The sequence below is a fragment of the Saccopteryx leptura genome, chromosome 2 (genome assembly GCF_036850995.1).
Source record: "Saccopteryx leptura isolate mSacLep1 chromosome 2, mSacLep1_pri_phased_curated, whole genome shotgun sequence".
Classification (NCBI taxonomy): Eukaryota; Metazoa; Chordata; class Mammalia; order Chiroptera; family Emballonuridae; genus Saccopteryx; species Saccopteryx leptura.
In genome coordinates, this window is record NC_089504.1 from 334,380,239 (window position 1) to 334,395,610 (window position 15,372).

Genomic DNA, 15,372 nt, shown 5'->3' on the forward strand with positions numbered 1-15,372 from the left:
TTTGTCTTTGGAAGCCACACATTCTTTTCCCATGTTCCTCGTCTCCTGCTTTCTTTGTCCTTTTCCTTTTTTATCCTGATTCTATTATTCACCAATTTTCAGTTTGGTGTAATGACTTGTGTTCAGTGTCCAGTATCTTCTTTTGTCCTGAATGCCAAATGCATCTTCATGAGAAGCAAGTGACTTTTCTAAGTTGCCCACCAGAGAGCAGACTTGGATATCCAAAGCTTACTGCCAGTTTTGTACCTTTGGGAACAGGGAATGTCATTTCAGAATAGCAGAGTCTCTTATCAAGAAAATATTGTATCAGGGACCCTGGAAATTTTACTTTGGAGACATTTTTGAATTAGAGCTTGTTTAACTATTGTTAATTGGCTTGGAGCCAAATATCCTTTCCAAAGTCTGACTGGAGTTCAGAGTTTGCAAAGGCTGAATGAGGTTACTAAGGGCCTTTAAAATCTGACCATGCTTATCAGGGAAATGCCAATTAAAACTACACTGAGATACCATTACATACATACCCACCACAAAAGTAAAATTATAATGCCGGGTATTGGCAGAAGTGCAGAACAACTAAAGAACAAATTACTGATACAGCCCTGTGAGTTCATCTCACAGCATTGTCAGTAAAGGAGGCCAGATACAAAAGAGAGTATATAGTGTGATTCCATTTATTTATTTATTTATTAAACTCTGGACCCATGGAACAGTACTTTTTTTTTGGATTGTGTGTGGCTTCAGAGTGTAGTTCTGCCACTTACTGGTATGTGACCATAAGTACATTATTTAATTTCTTTGAGCCTTGAGCTCTTTTTTTTTTTTTTAAACTGAGAGGAGGGGAGGTAGACTCCTCTCACATGTGCCCTGACCGATCCACCCGGCAACCCTGTATGGGGCCGATGCTCAAATCAACTGAGCCATCCTCAGTGCCTGAGTCCAACGCTCGGACCAGCTGAGCTGTCCTCAGTGGCTAGGGGCTGATGCTCAAACCAGTTGAGCCACTGGCTGCGAGAGTGGAAGAGAGAAAGTAGAGGGGGAAGGCAGGGGAAGAGAAGCAGATACTTGCTTCTTATGTGTGCCCTAATCGGGGATTGAACCTGGGATGTCCGCATGTGGGGCCGACGCTCTATCTACTGAGCCAACTGGCCAGGGCCAAGCCTTGATCTTTTTTGAAAAAAGGAGGGGAAATTATAACTTAAGAGAGTATTATGAGAATTAAGCGAACCTAGCAAATATGTATATAGTATCTAGCAAAAAATAGGCACATTTAGTAAATGTAAGGTTCATTTCTCTTGAATATAACAGTGTATACCAGGGGTCCCCAAACTTTTTACACAGGGGGCCAGTTCACTGTCCCTCAGACCGTTGGAGGCCGGACTATAAAAAAAACTATGAACAAATCTCTATGCACACTGCACATATCTTATTTTAAAGTAAAAAAACAAAACGGGAACAAATACAATATTTAAAATAAAGAACAAGTAAATTTAAATCAACAAACTGACCAGTATTTCAATGGGAACTATGGGTTTGCTTTTGGCTAATGAGGTGGTCAATGTGCTCCTCTCACTGACCACCAATGAAAGAGGTGCTTCGTCCAGAAGTGCGGCGGGGGCCGGATAAATGGCCTCAGGGGGCCGCATGCGGCCCATGGGCCGTAGTTTGGGGACCCCTGGTGTATACAAATGCGTGGTACAAATAATAAGAGATAATAAGTGATGAATTTGGATGCATTGGTGACTGGGGTGGAGAAAGAGGGGCAGATCATAGTGTTATATTTTTTTAAAGATATAGCAGATTTGTTAGAGCAGAGGAAGTACTTTCTATACTCTGACCTTATATAAGGTATTTCTCTGTATCTCAGTGTCTTTCTGTACAATTAATTATATGAAAGTGGATTGTTATGATGCTAACTTGCTGTTGTGACATCATTAGAAAATGTTATGGTTTCACAACCCACAAAATGGAACCTTACTACTTACTAAAAGTTATTCTTGTTCTAGTAATCTATATATATTTAGAGACAGGGACAGACAGACAAGGAGGGAGAGAGATGAGAAGCATCAGCTTGTTGTTGCAGCACTTTTAGTTTTCATTGATTTATTTTTCATACATGCCTTGATTGAGGGGCTCCAGCTGAGCCAGTGACCCCTTGCTCAAGCTGGTGACCTTGGGGTTTTTAACCTGGGTCTTCAGCTTCCCAGGTCAACACTCGACTCACTGTATCACTGCCTGGTCAAGCTGTTCTAATAATACTTTTTTTTTTTTAAACACAGAACTTTATTTTTAAATTTTTTAAAAAATTATTTATTCATTTTAGAGAGGAGAGAGAGTGACGGGGGGGGGGGGGAGCAGGAAGCATCAACTCCCATATGTGCCTTGACCAGATAAGTGCAGGTTTCAAACCAGCGACCTCAGCATTCCAGGTTGACGCTTTATCCACTGCGCCACCTCAGGTCAGGCTTTATTTATTTTTTTGACAGAGAGAGGGACAGACAGACAGGAAGGGAGAAAGATGAGAAGCATCAACTCTTTGTTGTGGCTCCATAGTTGTTCAGTGATTGCTTTTTTATATGTACCTTGATGGGGGACAGGTGGGGGGGCTACAGCAGAGCGAGTGACTCCTTGCTTAAGTCAGCGACCTTAGGCTTCATGCTAGCGACCTTTGAGCTCAAGCCAGCATCCATGGGGTCATGTCTTTGATCTCACGCTCAAGCCAGCGTTCCCTCACTCAAGCCAGATACCTCGGGGTTTTAAACCTGGATCCTCTGCCTCCCAGTTTGATGCTCTATCCACTGTGCCACCACCTAGTCAGGCTCTGATATTTAACAGGTATTGTCCTCCAATTGAAAAGTTAATGACTTTTCTTTGAGTAGAGAACTTTGTCACAATCAAAGAAAACCTCAAAGGAAATCATTTATAAAACATGTCCTTATTTGTCCAATTGAAATACAATCAGCAGAGCAGGAACCCAGGTCTTGTTATATATCAATGGTGAGCAGCTTCTTGGCTAAGGAAGTTTTATTTACAGGGCAAGTACTAAGCACTAAATATTAATATTTAAGAATTGTGTTCAAACTGTTTAAGAATTTAGAAGTTAACTGATACCAAATTCTGGACATCAACCTTTCAACTTTTAGAATGATATTATATTTTCTGTGAAATTTCTGGCTTGAATTTAGCCACTGATTTCTTAAGTTTCCCAAGCTTGAGGAAAATGAAGAGGTAAATAACACTTTTTCCTAGCCATCACTTACCTGCCCTCCTCCTTTCATCCAGATATTCCGAGTGGTATGCATCTGTTTGGGTAATCCACCAGAGACATTCACCTGGGAGTATCGAGACAAAGATAAAAATTATCAGAAGATTGGCCCCATCACACCGCTGGAGTTTTACAGGCAACATGTCAAGCCTCTCTTCAACATGGAAAATAAGGTTGGAGACTGGCACTGGCAGCCACTGGCTGTTTACCTCCAAATGCCTGTTGACTACAAGGAAGGGTATAAGATTCCTAGGTTAACATGCATGATCATCAAACTAGAAACAAAACAAACATTTCTCCTTCTACAGACCTAATAAAGTTGATCACACCAGAATCCCCAGTGCTTCCCTGCAGAGATTTCTCTTAACTGTAGGCTAGTAGTCAGTTTAATTCCCACACGTTCCCCTGATTTTGGGCCCAGAATCATTTCCAGGTGCAAAGACAATAAGTGCATTTTGGGTGTTTCTTACTGTGGTTGCAGAGTCCCTCTGAAATGTACCCACACCCTGGGAACTCTCTCAGGGAAGGGAGCAGTGTCCATCCTAGTTTTTCCTGCTCTCTTTGGGTCATCTCCACTGCCTAGCAAGATGACCAGAGGCCCCCTTTCTTTATTGTCATCTTAACCTTCTTATAAGCAAATGGCTTTGTGTTATGATTGGAATCCCAGCTCAGCTGAGGTATTGCCAGGTGGTGAACCTGTCTGGTAACTTGAGAGCAGGGATCTTGTAATGTGGGATCTCCATCTTGCTTTACTGGTTACATGCAGTTCTTTAGAATTACTTTTGGGGTAATTCTTGCCAGTAGGAAAAATGTACCTACAAATGTGTCCCTTGCACTAATTAGAATATGCAAGGACCTCTTATCACTGACTTTGCCACCTTTTGTTTATTTTTTAGCAATGTGTTTGTAATGCATATTCTTGTAGGCAAAGGTGATGAGCTTTGATGCAGACATATGAACTTAGAGGAAAGGTATATGTCTTGCTTGACATTCTTGGTTTTTCTGTTCTAATCAGTATGTTCTTGATCTCAATAGATTTGTTTAGTCAATGACCCTCGGCCCCAGCATAAATACAACAGACTTTACACAGTTGACTACTTAAGCAATATGGTTGGAGGGAGAAAAACTCTATATAACAACCAGCCCGTTGACTTCTTGAAAAAGATGGTTGCTGCCTCCATCAAAGATGGAGAGGTTGGTATTGTTTCTGTGTCTTTTGCATGGGATTTGTAGAAAGAAAGGATTTATTGTTGACCTACTTCCCCTTTCCTCTATTTCTAGGCTGTATGGTTTGGCTGTGATATTGGAAAACACTTCAATGGCAAGCTGGGCCTCAGTGACATGAATGTGTGAGTGCAAGAAATTTAAAATAGAAAGTTATTTGTGGGTTGTTGCTGTTGGAGTGCATTCTTTGTATGAAATGACTCACCCAAAGAGTAAGGTTGGCCTAAGGGTGGATCTCTTTCTTTCTATCTTGTCGAGTTTGGGGACTCTTAACGAGAACTCCACATACTTACATGCTGTAACCTGGGGAGTCAAGAGTATACTTTGTGTCTTCATTGAAATTGTTAGAGGTTCCTAAAAAGCCATTCTGTATGAGAAGGGCACTCTAAAAATATAATTGATTACTGTGTAAATCTGCTCAGAGATTTTGGAATGTAACAAGTTTTTCTAGACATCTTGTTTGCTATTTGGTCCTTCTGAACTACTTCTCTTACTTTGATGACTTACATACTTTGTCTTTATGACAACAAGGACTAATTTACATGCAAATTTTTTTTTTACATGCATGCTTTAAAGCATTGCTCCTGGTTGTTGATGACAGTGAAGGTTCATTTGTGAATGAAATTATACAAGATTTCTGGATTATTAAAGTATACCACTTTAGGGTTACTTATAAGTAATTATTACTTGTAGAAAGTTGACAGTTAACAAGAGAAAAGAAATATGCTGGCCTGACCTGTGGTGGCACAGTGGATAAAGCGTCGACCTGGAAATGCTGAGGTCGCCGGTTTGAAACCCTGGGCTTGCCTGGTCAAGGCACATATGGGAGTTGATGCTTCCAGCTCCTCCCCCTTCTCTTTGTTTCTCTCTCTCCCTCTCTCTCTCCTCTCTAAAAAAAAAAAAAAAAAAAAAAAAATATGCTAAAAAAGAGAAATCATGATTTTTTTAACTTTGAAAATATTCTCGAATATTTTTGGTATTATATATTTAAATTTCACAGTCAGCAATGGTCTAACTGAATTTCAGAAACTGGTCATTCTACCAGCTTAAAAGAGACCATTTTTGAAAGAAGTCAGAAGCTTAAAGTTCTCTTGCCAAAATAACTGTCCAAGCTCATCTGGTCAACTTTTTGATATGAGGAGTTTGTTAATCACTTCATATTTCTTGAGTACTCTGTGACACACAGAGAATGGATGCCACTGAGGGACTAAATTCTGCATCGCCCAATTCTCTGAAGAGCTAGTCCATTTGGAGCTATTGGGCCCCTTCAGTTTTCTCTGTTTTACAGTCAAAACGCTATTTTCCCCCCTTGATTGTGCTCTCTTTATTCTGTGCTGTCTTTTTTCTTTTTATAGCTATGACCATGAGTTAGTGTTTGGTGTCTCCATGAAGAACATGAATAAAGCTGAGAGACTGACTTTTGGTGAGTCACTTATGACCCACGCCATGACCTTCACTGCTGTCTCAGAGAAGGTATGACCCTCAGCATGCCTCCCACTGTGTTTACACAGGTGGGCCTACATTCTCCTACAGACTGTTTATCCCTCAGAGCTTCATTCATAGTGTATATGATTTTTGTTAAAAGTTAGCTTCCAGGCCTGACCTGTGGTGGTGCAGTGGATAAAGCGTCAACCTGGAAACGCTGAAGTTGCCGGTTCAAAACCCTGGGCTTGCCTGGTCAAGGCACATATGGGAGTTGATGCTTCCTGCTCCTCCCCCCTTCTCTCTCTCACTCTCTCTCCCCTCACTATAATGAATAAATAAATAAAAAAAGAAAAAAAAGAATGCAAAAAAAAAAAAAGTTAGCTTCCAAGCAAGACATTGTACCTGTGTCACTTGAGGTTTGACTGCGTACTCAGAGGTAGTGAAAATAGGAACTTTCTATGAGGAGCCGAATTTGGTTCAGCAGGGAGTAAGGAATTAACTGCTTTTCCGTAACTTGTGTTCAGACTTACTTCCGTTCATTTGTCATTCAGATTCTTCTGCAGTAAAATGTCAGTAACAGTAATTTGTACCCATCCATTACTGGATTTATGCAGAGATTCAGGAAATTGGATGTACAGTATTTTGAATTTCCTATGAAATAACTCTGAATAGAATGTCACTATTTCTAGGATACACTGTTGGAAACACCAGATGAAACTTTTATCTGTCACAAATAAGTTCCCCATTTCTAGGCTTGTAGAATGGATATTGCCCTGGCCGATTGGCTCAGTGGTAGAGCGTCGGCCTGGCGTGCAGAAGTCCCGGGTTCGATTCCCGGCCAGGGCACACAGGAGAGGCGCCCATCTGCTTCTCCACCCCTCCCCTTCTCCTTCCTCTCTGTCTCTCTCTTCCCCTCCTGCAGCCAAGGCTCCATTGGAGCAAAGATGGCCCGGGCGCTGGGGATGGCTCCTTGGCCTCTGCCCCAGGCGCTAGAGTGGCTCTGGTCGCAACAGAGCGACGCCCCGGAGGAGCAGAGCATCACCCCCTGGTGGGCAGAGCGTCGCCCCCTGGTGGGCATGCCGGGTGGATCCCGGTCGGGCGCATGCGGGAGTCTGTCTGTCTCTCCCCGTTTCCAGCTTCAGAAAAATACAAAAAAAAAAAAAAAATGGATATTTTACACCTGTGCTCAGGGATCATAAGGAAGAAAAAACTTCAGACTACTTAAATTCTCTACTACCACAAACAAAATGAATGTTCTTTTTCTAACCTATTTAGGCGATGGGCACACAACACAATTAACAGTTCAAGTGCTATTGAGATGTTCACCTGAAATCTATGTATTCTCATTGACCAATGTCACCCCATTAAATTTAATTTCTAAGTAATAAATAAGTAAATGATTTAGATTAAAATAAAATAAATAACCTGTCAGAAAGTCACAGAATAACTAACGACATTAGAAGGAACTTTTTATAAAATACCTTAAATAATAAAGTAAAATATTAAAGTAAATAAAATAGTACAAAATTACTAAATTGTGTATATGTTTGGACCAACTCAATTCAGTGGTTTTATAATATAAAGTTTCTTAAATTCAGGTTAAACTTTTAAATTATTCAGAGGACTATTAAGAAACAAACTAAAAACCTTGAAATTTCTGAGAGGTTTGGCTTTTTTATCTGTTATATTATTCATAGTTTTTAATAATCATACATACTTATTCAGAAATAAAAATTACACATACCATGTCATTTTCTCTGGAACTTTCCTTCTTTGATTGGCATGGTTTATTAACATGCCGTTTTCTCCTCAGGGAAATGGCGCTACCTTCCATGCTAATAGAATCAAGCAGAACTTACATTACCACAACTGGAACGTCATAATGGGATTTTTCTCTTCCTTCCAGTATGAGTTTTTGAGCACTAAAACTTAGCTTGCACTTCATTTTTTTGAAATATAACGCAGAGATAGATGCTAGTAGCTGTATTCTGGGACATTCTTTCTTATTGCTGATTTCTTAGACTCTCTGTAAAGGAGGACTAGGTATTAGTCTTAGTCTATATTTGTAGATGACACAGAGCATCCAGATCTACTCATGCAGGAATTCATTGGCAAAAGAAAGACAAAGAAGCATTTTCAGGCTTTTTATAATAAATGACCTTAGGGTAATATAGATTCTGACGGTGGTATTTAAAAAGAAAGTAAAGAAGGACAATAGTGGGGGGGAACAGAAAACCAAAACAGACATTTAATAGGCGAGGCTTAGAATGTGTAGTTTAATGATGTAGTTTTAAAGGTGCCTGGGGCTAAGATTAAGGGGTGGTACAGATAAGGGTTTGAAACTTGTAAGTTTTATTGTTAGCTATTTCTGAGATTGAAAATCACTGAGATCCAAGAAAACAGCCAAGAATAGTCACACCCATGTAGATGAGGCTCATGCAGTTATGTGCAAGTGGGACTTGACAGATGAAACCATTAGGAGATAATACAGGAGCCAGCTCTCTTCTCATGCTACAAGATTTAAGTTGTTTTGACATCAGTGAATGTCCTGGCTAAACATGAAAAACGAACGTCTTTTCCCAAATGGAGCCTTCCTTTTGTTCCTCTCTCTATCACTACAGTAAAGAATATACATGAGGTTTTTATGATGTGTGTCATTGTTCCTTTAAGATGAAAATTGAGCTTATTTTATTAATGAAGATAGAAGAGGGGAAACGGTAGTCCTGCCTGCCTGGGGTTTGTTTTGTGAAAATAGCCTTTTTCCTTTTGCTTTGCCGTTCGGTCTCTGTTGTATTAAATTCAGTAGCAGTGGAACTGAATCAGCAGAAGCGGACGTTGGAGAGTGTCAGTACAGTGCTTGCCCCGAAGTAGAAAATGAGGCAGTATGATGAGAATGTGTTTTCTTTCTTAAACTCTGACCAGATCTTAGAATCATTTCTAAAATAAATACATTGCGATGCCTTCGCAAAGGATGCTGATCGATTAGAGAAGCAAGAGTCTGGCTGCAGGTGGTGGTCACTGTTTTTAGTAACTTAATATTTTGTTTTTCTTAGCCAAGTAGCATTTTAATGTGCTTATTTTCTGTATAGAATGGAGTATAAAGAGAAAGTAATGTGATTACTTTGTTAAGTTTGTTGCATTTTTACGCCAAGAGCTTCAAACACTTCTGTTGGAGCATCCGTTTAGCTGCAGCAGACAAGACATGGCCGTGATCATGTGTGCACATCATGGCTGTATAGAGAAGGCTGTTTTTTTCTGAGTGGCTGAGGGAAGCTAAAATTGACATGACGTATCAGCAGGAGGGTTCTAATTTCAGACTATCCACTCTTATCCACTCTTTTGCAGGATGATCAGGATGGTGTATTTATGAAATGGAGAGTGGAGAATTCATGGGGTGAAGACCATGGCCACAAAGGTGAGCTTAAGCTGGTAATACCAACTTAGGGTGCCTGGAGTCTGCTCTACTCTCTGCTTTAAGAACTATGGGTAAAAAGCTGCTCTAGAGTGGAGCATTTTTCAGTAATTGATCCAATTGGATAGACTATTCTAGAGAAAAATCTGAGGATGCAGTTTGCTCCCAGGATTCCTATGACCAAAATAGTGTGCCTGAATCCCCCAAGTTGACTCTGAGACCAATATGTGTTGACATTTGTTCTAAACCCTGCTGACCCTACTAGACTCTTTATACCAAAATACCTTGGCTAATGAGAAGGTTAAGTGCCTTTTGCCAGGATACTTGCTGTATAGCATTTGGCACATTTTTATCTACTGCACTAACTAGAAAGTCAGAGCTTATGACTGGAGAAATGACATTGGCAAGAAACTTTAGGCATTTATTAGAGACTCTAGGAGTTGTGGGTCTATAGAGGCAAAGATTGTTTCAGTTACTGTTTAAAAGTTTTTGGGTCTTTTTTAAGAGAGAGGAGGGGAGATAGTGAGACAGACTGCCACATGCGCCCCAACCATGATCCACCTGGCCAGTGCTTGAATCAACTGAGCTGATACACTCTGTAAAATTGAGCTATATTCAGCGCCTGCAGCCTACACTTGAACTAATCAAGCCACTGGCTATACGGGAAGAGGTAGAGAAGGGAAAGAGGGGAGGAAGAGGGAGGAGGAGAGAAGCAGTTGTTTGTTTCTCTTCTGTACTTTGACTGGGAATCAAACCCAGGATGTCCATACACCGGGCTGATGCTCTATCAACTGAGCCACCAGCCAGGGCCTAAAAGTATTTGACGATTCCCGGCCAGGGCACACAGGAGAAGCGCCCATTTGCTTCTCCACCCCTCCGCCGCACTTTCCTCTCTGTCTCTCTCTTTCCCTCCTGCAGCCAAGGCTCCATTGGAGCAAAGATGGCCCGGGCGCTGGGGATGGCTCCTTGGCCTCTGCCCCAGGCGCTGGAGTGGCTCTGGTCGCAATATGGCGACGCCCAGGATGGGCAGAGCATCGCCCCCTGGTGGGCAGAGCGTCGCCCCTGGTGGGCGTGCCGGGTGGATCCCGGTCGGGCGCATGCGGGTGTCTGTCTGTCTGTCTCTCCCTGTTTCCAGCTTCAGAAAAATGGGAAAAAAAAAAAAAGTATTTGACTCTGACAAATCAAAACTCTGGCAGAAGTTGTAAGTAAATTATAATAATTAGACTAAAAAAAAAAAGTAATATATGAGTTGCAGAAAAAAATATATATAAACAAAAAGAAGAAAATAAAGATCTCTAATAATCTTAATATCCACAGATCATAGGATATTTTTTCCTGCAAATTTTTGAGACCATATTTTTAAAAACTTTTTTATAGTAGATAAAAGCCTAAGAAGCTTTCATGCTTTAATTTCAGGGTTTTGAACCAAAAGTGATAACTACAATAGAGTATTGTGCATGTGAGTGTGTGTGTATATTTCTTACTTTTAGCCAGTGGATTCCGGCTAGGAAAAACACATTAACCACAGCTTACTAGACTAGAAGGAAGACTGGGAGGACGTAGGTAGGGAAGCTAGCGGGATACCTAGACACTTGAAATCAAACATCAACATACATCTCACCCAAGCAGGAATCAGCCAGAAATTTTCTTTAAAAAAAAAAAAAACAGAGGCCCTGGCCAGTTGGCTCAGTGGTAGAGCGTCAGCCTGGCGTGCAGGAGTCCTGGGTTCGATTCCCGGCCAGGGCACACAGGAGAAGCGCCCATCTGCTTCTCCACCCCTCCCCCTCTCCTTCTTCTCTGTCTCTCTCTTCCTCTCCCGCAGCCAAGGCTCCATTGGAGCAGAGTTGGCCCGGGCGCTGAGGATGGCTCTGTGGCCTCTGCCTCAGGCGCTAGAATGGCTCTGGTTGCAACAAAGCGATGCCCCAGATGGGCAGAGCGTCGCCCCCTGGTGGGCGTGCCAGGTGGATCCCGGTCGGGTGCATGCAGGAGTCTGACTGCCTCCCCGTTTCCAACTTTAGAAAAATACAGGAAAAAAAAACCCCAAAAACCCAGATACTAGAGATTTCGGTAACTCTCTGCCTGTTGCCTCCCTCTGTGTTTAGAATAGTTTTTTTCAACTATATTCATCAGAGCCCCAGATTTCCAAGGGTAAAAGGTAGAGGAGGAGGAGGAGGATGGAAGTTTGGAAGTGAGCAGATGGGGCTTCAATAGTTTATATTTGAAAACTTTTGTCTTAGAAGAGCCTATTAACCCAAGTTTTGAACTTGACAGTATGCTGTGAGTGAGCAACACAGGCCTGTTGTATGTGGTCAAAACCTGAAGGCCATTGAATCTGTTGTTCAAAGTCCTCGTCTCCCTGTGGTCATCGCTGGGTTTTGGTTAACTGTCCCTGGGATCTGCTGTGAAATTTAGCAGCTCAGTGTTTATGTGTGAACAAATACAAGCATTACCAATGTATTTCTGTTTATCATAAGATAGTTACATGTCCCCCTTCTGTAATTTATTCTGTGATTACCTGGTGCTCTTTAAATTACTGTTATGTATTAGAGTGCAACATTTTATTTATTTGTTTGTTTGTTTGTTTATTTTTGAGAGAGAGAGAGACAGACAGATAGGGACAGACAAATGGAGAGAGATGAGAATCATCAGTTCTTCATTGCAGCATCTTAGTTCATTGATTGCTTTTGTCATATGTGCCTTGGTTGGGGGCTCCAGCTGAGCCTGTGACCCCTTGCTCAAGCCAGAGTCCTTGAGCTTCAAGCCAGGGACCTTTGGGCTCAAGCCAGCGACCATGCGATTATGTCTATGAACCCACACTCAAGCCTGATGATCCCGCACTCAAGCTGGCAACCTTGGGGTTTCAAATCTGGGCCTTCAGAGTCCCAGGCTGACACTCTCCTGTGCCACCGCCTGGTCAGGTGCAACGTATTTCTTAATTAGTGGTTTCTTAGGAGGTGAATTTCATTCTAAGACAAATACACATTGAGATCATGTAGAGAGGGGCATAAACCTTAAAGCTAGCAGAAAGCTTAAAAATAAACAGTTTGCATAGTTATATCTGTAAATTGATGATAGTTAAGAAATGAATGCAAAGGAATAGCTTACTTTGAATTAGAAGGATTTGTTGTAACATTTTAAAACACAAAGTATTGCTTCAAATAAACCTCTGTAGCTTGTTTCATTTTGGTCTGATTTGGTCCCTGTAGTTTGGTTTGTTATCACAGAAGCTAGTGTCTGGGAAAAGAACTAAAGTTATGGTTTGTTTAAATGAGCCTGGATCAGTTGGCCAGCTTCTTTGACATTTTTTGATCTTTAATAGTCACTGAGTTTGTAGATAGCAGTGATATCCATTTAAGAGAGGATAAATAAACACTTGTAAAGCCAGGTAAATGCTCAGTTTTGGGTAGTGTGAGTTACTGTTTTTATTACTTTGAACCTAAGTACCTACACTTAAAGAGCATTCTGGCCACTTCACTAATTTTTCCCCCCACTCAACTATGCTCTCTACAACTCAGTACAAGTTTTACTTTGCTGACTTACTCATCCTCCTATCATAGTCGTCCCCCTCTGTCCACACAGGGGGCCCCTCAGATACCAAACCGCACAGATGTGAAAGTCCCTTATATATATAAAATGGAGTATTTGCATATAATTTACGCATGTCCTCCTGTAGACTTGAAATTCTTTAGATGCATATATATATATATATATATATAATACAATACAATGTAAATGCTTTGTAAATAATTGTTATACTACAGCGTGTCCGTAAAGTCTTGGTGCACTTTTGACTGGTCACAGGAAAGCAACAAAAGACGATAGAAATGTGAAATCTGCACCAAATAAAAGGAAAACCCTCCCAGTTTCTGTAGGATGATGTGGCAGCATGTGCGCATGCGCATATGATGACGTAACACCGTGTTTACAGCGGAGTGGCCCACGGCCATGCCAGGCGAGATGTGGACGGTACAGAGGAAAGTTCAGTATGTTTTGTGGCTCGCTAAATTCGAATCTGTGACCAAAGTGCAACATGAATATCGGCGCGTTTATAATGAAGCGCCACCACCTAGGAATAACATTACTCGGTGGGATAAACAGTTGAAGGAAACCGGCAGTTTGGTGGAGAAACCCCGTTCTGGTAGGCCATCAGTCAGTGACGAGTCTGTAGAGGCTATACGGGATAGCTACCTAAGGAGCCCTAAAAAATCTGTGCATGAGCCCACATCGAACTGCACTGAATAGGTATGAAACTGGGAGAGTTTTCCTTTTATTTGGTGCAGATTTCACATTTCTATCGTCTTTTGTTGCTTTCCTGTGACTGGTCAAAAGTGCACCATGACTTTACGGACACACTGTATATTTTTTGGGAATAATAACAAGAAAAAAAGGCTAAATGTTTTCTACAGACACCTGCATTTTACACCTAAGTATATCATACAGGTCAGCAACAACATAATTCCCTCCACCCCTTGAATATTTTCTGTCTGTGATTGGTTGAATTCATAGGTGCAGAACCTGTGGGTACTAAAGGCCATATGTTGAAAGAGCTAGGGTCTTGATTTGAATGGTCTGCTTGTAATCCTTCCTAGTGAAATCTACAGCTGTTCAGTTAAAGTTAAAATAACTTTTTTGTGTGTTTTTTAGAAACCGAAATGCCTGAGGTTATACAAAGCCAAGCATTTCGGTAGAAAGCCAAAAGATAAGAAATTGAACGGGGGTCGGGGGTGGGATGGGGAGGAGGTAGGGAATAGTTCATTCAAAGCCAAAATAAATTATTCTCATGTACTTCTTGGTAATGAAGACTCAACAGGAAGGAAGGAAAGAAAACATGATCTAATTTAATTGGCACACTTGGCCTGACCTTAGGAGAATGCGGAGTATGTTATTATGCTGGTGATGTGTGTTTATCCCAGCAAGCCCCTCCTGTCTGTCATCCTGGTGGGGATTGGCTGGGACATCTGAGGCAGAGCCTCTGTGTTCTCTCCGGAGAAGTGACAACTCAAAACAGTGTTGCTGGGATTCTTTTTTCTATTGATAACATTGTTAATAGTTTGTTACTCTTTCGTATTTCTGCCTGTTCATTTTGATGGTGTCTGAAAATGCAGTGCTAATAATACAAGCTGGAGGTAAAGAGAGCAGAGATACCTGGGCAGGTTGCCCTTGCCCTCTGCTCACTCTTGGCTTTAGTCTTCGACCATCGGTCATGTTCATGGCCTTTCCTGTCTAGAGACCACTAAGTAAATCAGATAACCTATTTTGCAAAATGGGCAAAGATTCCTTTTGATCACAAGAAACATGAAAGGAGAAATTCTTGTCTTCCTGGGCTCTTTGAATTTCTTCATGTTGGTGAATTCTAGTTCCTTAGCTTTGAAAAGTTATAGGCTTGTTAGAGTAAGTAATTTGTAAATTTCATCTAAGAAGAGCATGATCTTTAAGCCAGGGTGACTCTAGTCTGATACTGGAGCCTGTTTTCTTAACCACTAAAATGTGCTTCCTCTCAGCTTCTCTGTTCTAGTAGCATCTAGTCCATTCATGGGAATAACAGATAATTCATGGCTTTGTTGACCAGAAAATAGTGACTGAGGGGACATAAAACTGTATAGAGGATCTGAAGACATTGTGTAAATGTCTGATGTCGGGAGAAAGGGCTTTTAAAGCACCATTTTGGCTGGGAACATGAATAGGAGGGATGGCTGGGGCGCGTTGTGAGGGTTTGTGTCTAAAGTTAGCACATTGAGTTGAGCAAATAAAAACTATGTAATCACCCAGATTCCCCATAATTACTTAGCAAATGCTGCTTTATGTTTTTCCTTAATTTTTATCATGGACAATTTCAAGTACATATAAAATAAACAGAATAGTATTAAGGATGCCCCCTTCCCATGGGCCCATCACCCAGCTACAGTAGTTATCAACATTCAGCCATGCACGTAACCAGGTATTTGGGGTAGTTAATAAATTCTTAGTCTCCCTAATGAGCCAGTCTTATTATGGAACTTCTTTATGATTGGTTCACATGATCACGAGATGGTATTCCAGTCCTAAAGTC

The 15,372-nt window shown here is 41.2% G+C and overlaps 1 protein-coding gene across 1 annotated transcript in view; it reads left to right on the forward strand.

Annotated features, from left to right (window-relative positions):
- Window positions 1-15,372, forward strand: part of BLMH (bleomycin hydrolase) — a 46,979-nt gene that overhangs the window by 15,814 nt on the left and 15,793 nt on the right. The window contains exons 7-11 of the mRNA XM_066363584.1: window positions 3,280-3,435; window positions 4,298-4,456; window positions 4,544-4,611; window positions 5,842-5,959; window positions 9,257-9,326. Of these exons, the coding sequence (XP_066219681.1) occupies window positions 3,280-3,435; window positions 4,298-4,456; window positions 4,544-4,611; window positions 5,842-5,959; window positions 9,257-9,326 (571 nt within the window). The remainder of the gene's footprint in view (window positions 1-3,279; window positions 3,436-4,297; window positions 4,457-4,543; window positions 4,612-5,841; window positions 5,960-9,256; window positions 9,327-15,372) is intronic.